The sequence below is a fragment of the Anabas testudineus genome, chromosome 9 (assembly GCF_900324465.2).
Source record: "Anabas testudineus chromosome 9, fAnaTes1.2, whole genome shotgun sequence".
Taxonomy (NCBI): Eukaryota; Metazoa; Chordata; class Actinopteri; order Anabantiformes; family Anabantidae; genus Anabas; species Anabas testudineus.
In genome coordinates, this window is record NC_046618.1 from 1162322 (window position 1) to 1172485 (window position 10164).

The 10164-nt window shown below is 39.6% G+C and overlaps 1 protein-coding gene across 1 annotated transcript; it reads left to right on the forward strand.

Moving 5' to 3' along the window:
- Positions 1–724: 724 nt before the first annotated feature.
- LOC113151206 (lymphotoxin-alpha-like) lies at positions 725–4401 on the forward strand. The gene is made up of 4 exons (XM_026344096.1): positions 725–1357; positions 2194–2224; positions 2337–2393; positions 2891–4401. The coding sequence occupies exons 1-4, from the start codon at positions 1103–1105 to the stop codon at positions 3316–3318; spliced, it is 771 nt and encodes a 256-aa protein (XP_026199881.1). The 5' UTR covers positions 725–1102; the 3' UTR covers positions 3319–4401.
- Positions 4402–10164: the final 5763 nt, after the last annotated feature.

Sequence of the window (10164 nt, forward strand, 5' to 3'; positions counted from 1 at the left end):
TTTAATATGCTGACAGGAGTGATCTCGCACACTTTCCTGCTTCCTAATGGTCAAAATCATCCAGCCACTTTCGCAACTATTTGCTTATTTATATATATTTTTAGGTTGGTTTTATGGGAATTTCCACTAAGTCATATGAATGAGAATGAGTCTCATGGTCACCCTCATGGTTGGTGGATTTTGGATTGAAATAAGTGGACACTCCTCTCTACACAGAGCATATATATATTATATAGAAATGATTCTTACATACATTCTGCAAAGCATCTTAAACAAATGAATCATAGAGGCTGGAGGTTGGTTTGAGTGTGATTAATGTAAGAGAGTCTCTTAAGGTGAGGTTGAAAACGATGCTGTTTGTGGAGGGAGATGAACTCCATCCTGTCACGTCTTCCAGTCTTTGTGGTTTTTGCCATGCAGCTCAGCTCTTTCTTCACTCAGTGCCATTTGACCTTTAACGTAACATCGTGTTTTTTAGGAAATAGAAGCTGCGAAAATGTGCTGCTCTCATGCATTTAATATGATGACTAGTCCAAGTTAGTGGTTTGGATTATTAAAACCAGCACTACTTTTGATGTTTTTTCTTGCATCACTTCAGCAACATGTTGCCTTAGTGTGTTTAAGGAGTTAAAAACTAGCTGGTCTTGACTGACATGGGAATATTTTGGTTATTACGCTGTGCAGTGTCAGCAAACACATCATCACGGTACTGAATCTGATGCTGAGCCCAAACAAAAACAGCAACTGCAAGTAACTAAAGATGTAATGGAGTAGAAAGTCCAATATTTCCGTGTGTTTCTATGTAAGGCAGCTGTTCTTGAGGACGGATGGAAACATGCGAGCGGCTTCTGAGAGCTGATTTATCTTTCAGGAACAAGCTGCCTCATAGAAACAGGAGAAACAACGTGAGCCCAGTATCCTGCTCCGTCGACAGGCTCGGGCTCAGCGGGCGGGGTGGGGGGTCTGTAGCCTGTAGCCTGTGGAAAAGTCTCCTCACAAAGAGGAAGTTCGTGTTTGAGTCCCGACACTCGCTCAGTGAAATCGAGACTCCCAGGCAGCGCTGCGGTTTTCAACGTGGGCGAGCTCACGCTGATATATTGAGATGTTCGACGCGAGCGGGAGACTGATCCGTGAGTGGGACGGCAGCGGCATGGAGGACGACTGGTGCTGCGGCACAGGGCAGACAGGATTACACCGCCACAACTCCGTGCTCCAGCTTCTCCACCAGAGAGAGACGCGGCTACAGCGCGTGGCTCGCTTTTTAGCCTTCGCGTGTGTGCTGCTCGTGTCCGTGGCGCTCGCTCTGCTGGTGTCGTTTGTGCTCGGAGCGCGAGGCCAGCGCGCGGCGGACAGCCAGGTAGAGTTGACCTCCGGGGCTGTGGCTGTGTACTTTATTCAACCGAGCAAGCGGGTCATATCCTTTATGAATGTGCTGCCCAGCACAAGCCCAGCGTAGGCTACTTGTTTGTATGTAATGCCGAGGGAATGGTGTTATGATATTTGGCCCTGTGAGTGGGGCAAAGTGTATTTCCTGATGCGGTGTTTCGGTGTCAGCATTTACACAAAGCAGCTGTTTGCATTAGTACGTGCGCTGCTGCTGGAACTACTGCTTTCTATGTTCATGAAGTTTATCTCAGTGTAGTTTTATTTAAGGAAAGGAAACCCCTGTTTGTACGAACGTAACAGTTTGACGACTTGAACGGGCTTTTTCCCAGTAGTAAATTTGGGCCAGTGACACCTGGTCATTTCTGCTAGTTCCGTTGCTTAGTAACAACACGCGTTTGCCCTTCTTCTTCTTCTCCTGTTGTAATTCTGGCAAACCGTAACCTACACCCGGAGTCCTCCACTCTCCATGACGATTTGTATCTGTCAGTTAAAACTGAGAAAACGTCTCCATCCATCAGCTCTTCTAGATTCTCTCATCGAGACGGGCTGTCGACAAGTTTGCTTATTTACATTTATCTGGCCAAATTCTGAACAGGAAAAAACGATACCCTTTTCAAAACATGTTTTACTTTGCTGTCATTTTAAATTTTATACCAATCTGTGTTTTCACTACAATACAATATTTGTAATGCATGCTCTTAAAGTGTGCATTTATTCTAGTATTTTGATCTATTATTCTAACTTCTTCTATCATAAGAGGTCATTACGCTAACAGTTTGTGTTGTTTTTTGTTTTGTTTTTTTGCAGCCAGCGAAGCAGCATGACAACCTTTCACCTGGTAAATATTGTCTTTAATAATCTAATGAGATTATAGGCAGTGATCATTTGTAGCTTGTGAAAGGATTAATTCATAAATGTGTAAAAAAGCAGGATTTGAATCTCTCCTATAGGTGACACCGGACAGCAGAAGGGTGAAGAAGTCAAGAATCCAAAAGCCATGCTGACAGGTAAAACACAGTTCACTGGTGCAACTTTAAATTCAAGTTTTCCTGTACTTACCTAGAAATGCACTACTGGTTGTTTCCTAGAGGGGCTGCATCAGCTAAAATACATTACATTTTAGTTTTAACTAAGAGGAGAGAGAGAAAACAAAAAATGTTGTTTAGTAAAGTCCCGCAACCAGTGATATCACTTGTATGTCTTGTAAAAGCCTATTGGTTGGAATTAGATTACATGTAGCATATACTGTTATTTGAACTATATAATCAAACAACAGAGACAATGTTAGTTTGCCTATTGTGAATCATCTCAGACAGGAACAGTGATTTTCAGTAACAATGACTCACAGCAGAGCTCTCAAATAAGTAGCATTTTTTGTATTGCCAACAAAAGCACACCTAACAAGATTTTAAGAGTGATCTGTAGATGATTTGCACAGTCAAGGACATCTAGACATCTAATCTACAAATGATACACTCATTCATAATACTATTTTGCCTTTCAGCTCCCACAGAGTTATTCTCTAATTATCTTCCTGCCGATCATCTCAAATGGGAAATTAAGGGCGGGAATGCCTTCTGTCAGGGAGGTTTCAGCTATGCTAATGGATCTCTTGTGGTGCCAAGAGACGGCATCTACAGAGTCTTCCTGCAGATCACCTATGAGAGTAAGGGCATTTGCTCTGATGACAGCTGGCTGAAACTCATCAACACAGTGTATTCTTTCTCGGATGGTTACCAAGATAAAACCAAGCTCCTATCGTCAGTCGACACAGTGAGTTGCAGCTTGAAACAGTGGAGTAAATCCCTCTATACGTCTGGCCTGTTTGAGCTGGAGGCTGATACCAGTCTAAGTGTAATGTCATCCCACCCTGATCTTATTGTTCGAAAAGAAGAACAGGTGTTCTTTGGTGCTGAACTTCTGCCTCCATAATCTGGTCAGTCTAAATTCACCATCGGTATCAGCAATTAGCTACTAGAATCTGCTCGACTGCTCGTTTGCTTTATCTCATGATAAGTTAAAAACCACATTGTTTTTAGCTCATTAATAACAGCTCACTAAGACATTGATTTAACTACACAGTCTCATAAAGCTTGGTTATTTCCCCAACAACTTCACATTGTTGTAACTCGCATTTGTAACTCCCCTGCCTTGTGCCCAAATAGGCTCTGTCAGTTTTATAAAACACACCAGTGTTATGTGGCATGCACATAACCATATGATAGAACAATCAGTTGAAATCCTAGGTTTGTTGTTTGTAAAATAGTGACCAGTGTGGAAAAAGCCTTCACTGAGATGTAGAACTTGTCAATAACTGTCACTTTAAAAAATGGCAAGAGAAAATGGCAGAAATCCATCAGAGGAATAAGGGCAAGTTCTGTATATCTTGTCTAGTCGTTTGGCTAGCCCATAAGTGTTTTTTCTGTTTGGCTGTAGAAGCTGAAGGGTCACAGATTAAGGTGTAGTGGTATGCAGAGTCAATTATCATTTTTACCATGTAACTATAAAAAATAAGCTACCTGTTTGTAATCAGTATGACACAACAATGGTTACCTAGTACACATCATTGCAGTTATCTGAATATTGGCGTGTGTAAGCATCTTAGGATCGAATACCACAATACACCTTTTGCACATTCTGTGTGAGGCGTTGCCTTGGTTAACTCTGTGGGCTGGATGAGTAAGATTTTAAAAGTAGTGAACAGTGTTAGTGGCACACTCTCAGTCATAAACCCAGCCCACGCCCACACAATGCCGCTGCCTTGATAACATTTTTGTGGTGTGTCTAAATGTGTTGTAGTTTTATCACTTCATCAATTTGACTAATGCAGAAGTTTAACAGTACTTTAACCATGACTACACCACTAACAAAACAGTTTGAGCTGTCTGTTCCACTGCCACCATAGAAATGTCAAATATTGCAATTTGTGTTGTGTTGTGAATGATTAATGATTTAAAAGAGTTGTATGTCTATGTGAGCCGTGAGCGGTCACCCGACACAACAAAGTTAAAGGGTTGACTGTAGGAAAAAGGCAATGGGTACACTGAATTAGCTAAAATTACTTATTATTGTCTATTACTCATTACTGCATTGTATGTAATGAGCAATAAATCTTCTTCAACATGGGGGTTGTAAGCAGATAGGAAATGTTTGTTAAGGGTTTTCTCTTTTGGTTTAAGCCTGGTCTGTTTTTTTGTTTGTTTGTTTGTTTGTTTATTTTTGTTTATTTTTTTGTTGTTTTAATTTAATTATTTAATTTGTTGCTTAGCACTTTGTACTCTAAGTTGTGCAATGTAAATGTGTGTTTTTAACTTTTATATCTATGTATTGATATAAAATAACCTAAATAAAAAACAAAAACAACAAAGAGCTAGTAAAAATACATGGGTTTATTTTTGACAAAACTGAAAACATTCTTTCATATGCCAAATGTTTCCCATAACTCACCAATGCCTTAATGCTTATGCTTTATTTCCACTCCTCCACCCTTTCTTCCAGAAAGATATCAGAAGCAGCAGTGAGAGAAGCGGAACAGGAAACCGCTCCATTCTTTTCATGTAACTTAACTTTTGTTGTTATAATAAGAGTAAATACAGTGAATAATCAGCCTGGTAACAGCCATAATATTATCTCAGAGTGGTGTCCTGTTGGCAGGTCATAAATTATGAATGGATAATTGGCTCCCCATGATCACTTTATCATCAGCATGATTCACAATCTGAACATTTATCTTATTACTTGGCTACACCATGCCTGGGAATGTTTTTCAGGATATTCAGGGTGTACGTCTTTCCCAGAGGACTAATTGACAGGATGGCTGGCTGGAAAGAATTTTCAATGCTTTTGCTTAAAATGCAGTGTTATGCAAAGCTTCAATATGGTAAATAAAGAATTGTATTAAATCATTTTTATAATAAATATTCATGAAGTTTAACATTTGTGCTATATATGTGTGATGACTGTGTTGGTCTTCAAACAAGCTTAACACTGAGTCAGTTTAGGTTAAAAAAAAAAGACTCTTTCTGCAGGGAGCGAGGAGAGAAACACCTCCAATGCAATGAGTCTGGGTTTAAAGGAGAGGTTACTATTTTAGGCAAGAACACATGATTTGGTCACTGGGTGGTGTAACTGTGAGTGCATATAGGTCACTCTTTAAGCCAGAGTCAAGGCTTAGATTAGTGCTGTTTTAAATAAAAGAAACTCATCAAAGCACTCAGGTGTTACATGGTAATTTACAGTTTCAATGCACTAAAAAAATGAAAATGCTCAATTCTGGTCTTAATTCAAAGCTTTACACATTGTTGACTGGTTTTCATATGTATCTGATGCTTTAAGCTGCCGTCGTGACCAGGTCTCCTTTAAAAAACATGATGTCAATTGATTAGATATGGTTAAAGTTATTTTTTAACAGAATGACTTTGTAGGGCAGTTGTTTACAAACCCCATGGTTGGTGGTTCGATTCCTGGTTCCCCCTGAGTCCTGGCCACTTGTAGAAGTGTCTTTCGACAAGACACTCAAACCTGAATCCATAGCAGGGGGGCGCCTGTGCACAAGAATTACCCAAGGGGATTAAAAAAGTATCTAGCTAAACATTAGCTGCTATGGCACTGTGACAAATATACACAGTAGCGTTTACGCCTACGGAGTCGTTCACATGATGTTTCAGTAAAGTACCTCAAAATTGCACTTACGTAAATCTACTTAGTTTTGTACCACTTCTGCATTTAAAAGGGTTGTAAATCTATTATGTATCAATTGCTAATTTTATCAATTCAATTCAATTTTATTTGTATAGATCCAAATCACACAGAAGTCATCTTAAGGCACTTTACAGTGTAAGGTTTAAGATATTACAGAGTATAATTGTATAAAAAATGATATAGAAAACCCAACAATCCCATTTGAACAAAGTTTAGGCAACAGTGGAGAGGAAAAACTCCCGTTAGAGGAAGAAACCACCAGCAGAACCAGGCTCATAGTGGGCGGCCATCTGCCTCGACCTCAATCGGTCGAGATTCTCCAGAGAGAAAAGAACAGCAGGAACAAAAACAACAACAAGTAGCAAAAACATTGGGCAGGTCAACTGGATTCTGGAGATATACAGCTCCAAGGCCGAGGATACCTGCAAGTACAGCAAGTACATTTTAGCACACAAGAGTTAACAATAAAGAATCATTTCCTAACAACAAAAATTATGGCCAGTGAATATGCTGAGTGGCTAGTAACTTAAAAAAAACAAACAAAAGCAAAAACAGTAGCCATAGTGGCTGGTGAACGTTGATGTCAAGCCTCGGCCCCAGGGTATGGTGCAATATCTTTTGTGTGCAACTGGAGCCGAAAATAAGGACTTCAACAGAGTGAGAGCATTTAGTTAATTTCAACTTAGAATATCTATCGCTAGGCTTTTAACTTGAAATTATTAGTTGAATGAATTCAATTCACGACATGTGCATTTCAACTTTCTGTGTGTATTTACCGTAACACATGTACACATCATTTATTAAGTCATTTTAGTTTCTCTTTATAATAATAAACCTAATGCTAGCCATTATTAGGTTAGTGAACTACTTCCATACACACAGAACTTAAAGTTACCAGAAACACTTTCACATGTTATCTTTGAACCACAAAGAGAGACAAAGAGGCTGCTGTCGCTGCTGGGCTCTACCTGGTTTAACAAGGGACAACCAGAAGCAAAAAGCTGACAAATGTGCAATGAAAGCAAATGTATCTGTAAAGAGCATCTGTGTGAGTAAACAGCCAAATTTGTTGACATTTTTTTCATATTCAGTTAACAGCGATAGTTTAATGTTTTCTAAACCCATAAAATAAATGCATTAAGTTTATGCAATTTGTTTGTTAGAGGAGCTTTCTTTCTTTTTCTTTTTTGAATCAACGTCAGTGAAACCACAGGCTACGCACAGTTTCTAGTAACTTCTCTTCTTTTTCCGTTCCCTTTAGGGGTCACCACAGTAGATCATTGTTCCATCTCTCTGTGGTCTCTGCATCTTCCCGTCACACCAACCTTTCGCACATCCTCCTTAACCATGTCCATGAACATCCTCTTTGGTTTTCCTCTTCTCCTCCTGTCTGTGAGCTCCACTGCCGGCATTCTTTCTCCCAACATACTCTGCCTCTCTCCTCTGCACATGCCCAAACCATCAAAGTTTTTCTCTTTGTCCCCAAGCTGTTCTACCTACTCTGTCTCTCTAATATACTCATTTCTAACCCTGTCCTTCATTGTCACTCCTAAGTATAAGTCTCTTCATCTTCAAATCTGTCAGCTTCTGCTTTTCTTTTTTTTCGTCAGGCATCCTCGCACTTTCCAAAAATGCAGAGCTAAGCTCACATAAGCAAAGCTGTGATATAAACTTGTAATGGTTTAAAAAGCTAGAACAAAAATAAATAAAAAATGGAAAAAGAAGTGAAGCAAACCTCAGGAGAAGCCACAGAGGATGGGTAAAAGAGATAGGTTTCAGGTTTGTATTTAAAAAGGAAGACACACCAAACACTGTCTCACTGTTTTTTTTTTTGTCCTGCACTCTTGAAGAATTAATAGAGCTGTGCCAGAGGATCTGAGAGAACGTACGGTCATGCCAGACAGATACGGAGGTGCAAGACTGTGAAGTGTTTTAAAAGCAAATTTAGTTTTTAAGTCAATACAGAAACTGAAAGGTAACCAGTCATCTCAATAGTAGTCCCCTAATTTACTAAGATCCCAAATAGCAAGTACTAAATTGCGTCCTTTGTTTGAGGGTGTACTGCAGGTAATCTACTAAGATTGTGAGGTGCAAACACGGTGGATGATAATTTGCCACTAACTTCTTTTATGTTGTTTCACAATCACATTTTTAAAGCAGCTTACGAGGATGTTATATTAAGCATGTCTGGTTAGAGGTAAAGCAGTTAAAGCTAAGCCCATTATCCTGAAAACAAAAACCCACTGCTGAGAAAATACACGCTGGAGCTGGAGTTACTGCTTTTCAAACCACGCATAACATTGTTCAGTGCAACAGATAACATATCAATTATTTCAGATGTTATGAGGTAATAAAGTGCTTTCACTGCCATGAATTGGAGCAGCGGTGATGGCTCCTCAGACAGAGGCAAGGTGCACCTATAGCTATGGCTGGTGATAGGGAGACAAGAAGCAGGTAGAGGCCTGAAGTGATGACAAGTCGTACACGCTTTGTGATGCTGCTCAGCTGATCTATACATTTGTAGTGTTTGTTGTTTGCAATTTCAGCTCTTCTGGATGTAATATTACCTGTCAGTCTTAGCTCGATGCATGGCTGCAGCCTAAGTTAAGACCGATATGTTGAAAACAAATGCCAACCGCTGTGAAAATACACATTCTAGAGTTGAAGTTATACTTTCCAAGCTCCAGATAATAAACAGTGGCAAGAAAAAGTGTTTAAGCCCTTTGTATTTTCATGGTTTTCTGCATTAATTTGTCATAAAATTTGATTTAATCTTTATTTAAGTCAATTCTATTGGCAAATATAATGTGCCAACAATAATAACACAAATAAATTCTGATCTTTCATGTCTTTATTGAGAACAATCATAAAAACCTTTTTTCTGTAGTTCTTCTTTTGTGGACTTGCTTCTGTGTTTTCATTTATTGTCCTATTGCATCAACTAACTTCTACAGAGTTTCAGCTGACGTACAGACATTCTCACAATATCCTGAAGAATCTTTTGAAACCCCTAAAAAATTCTTGTCCCCCAATCACTGCAAGCTGGCCAGACCCTGGTAGTATCAAGGCAGGCCCAAATCATGATGTTTCCTCCACCATACTCATACGATTGTGATGGTGTTTTCATGATGATATACAGTGCCCTTTTTACACCAGATGTAGTGCAGTGTTTTGGCAATGTTCTTTTTAGTAAGCAGCAGCTTCTTTCATCCTGCTATAAACACCCTGCTAGTTCAATGTTTTTCTTACTGTAGACTCATAAACACAGGTGTTAGGCAGTTCCAATGATGCCTTCAAATTTTTGGCTGTCTTTCTCTGTGTTTGTTGTGCTCTTAAGGGTCATTTTGACTGGCCGCCGACTTCTTGGTAGTGTAGTTACAGTCTCAAAGTGTCTCCATTTATAGATTGTAGATAAACTGTAGACTGGTGAGGCCATCTGCTTTGAATGGTTGGGGTGAGTGGAAAGAGGAGAGAGAAAAGAACATCAGGCAATAAGACAACAACAAGCAGCAAGAACATTGGGCAGATGAACTGGATTCTGGAGATGTACAGCTCCAGGCCGAGGATACCTGCAGAAAAGTAGAGAGAGAGGGAGACTGAGAGGAGGAAACACAACTACAGGAGAGAGAAGACACAAAGTTAATGACATGCAATGGTGGCATTTGAATGGATAGAAGTGAGGAGAGAAGCTCAGTGTATGAGTAGAGGTCCCCAGCAGACTAAGCTATATCAGCATAACTAGCTGGACCAACCATTATTTCAGCCCAGATGAAAGGAGCAGCTCAGAAAGAAAGAGAAAGAAAAGCTAATAATGGATGTGGTGAGCGGTCAGTACTCTGACTTACATTATGTTCCCTTGAATCTTCCAACTCAGCTTGACATGTCTGCAATGCAGCTTACTTATTCACAATGATTGGAATGACAACAGTTTCAGTTCAATGCTATACAACTACGCAAACTATGCAACACATGACTGATGCCCATAATTACTGTAGAACCTAACATAACTTAATCATTACAGTAAGTACTCATATTAATATTAACAATTAAAAAAAGGTGCTTAAATCAGCGCAATCA

Excerpts from the sequence above, each read along its gene's own strand:
- LOC113151206 (XM_026344096.1), top strand. The coding sequence starts at position 1,103 with ATGTTCGACGCGAGCGGGAGACTGATCCGTGAGTGGGACGGCAGCGGC. Across the intron at positions 2,225-2,336 it reads GCATGACAACCTTTCACCTG|GTGACACCGGACAGCAGAAG; the intron begins GTAAATATTGTC and ends TCTCTCCTATAG. Across the intron at positions 2,394-2,890 it reads TCCAAAAGCCATGCTGACAG|CTCCCACAGAGTTATTCTCT; the intron begins GTAAAACACAGT and ends TTTGCCTTTCAG.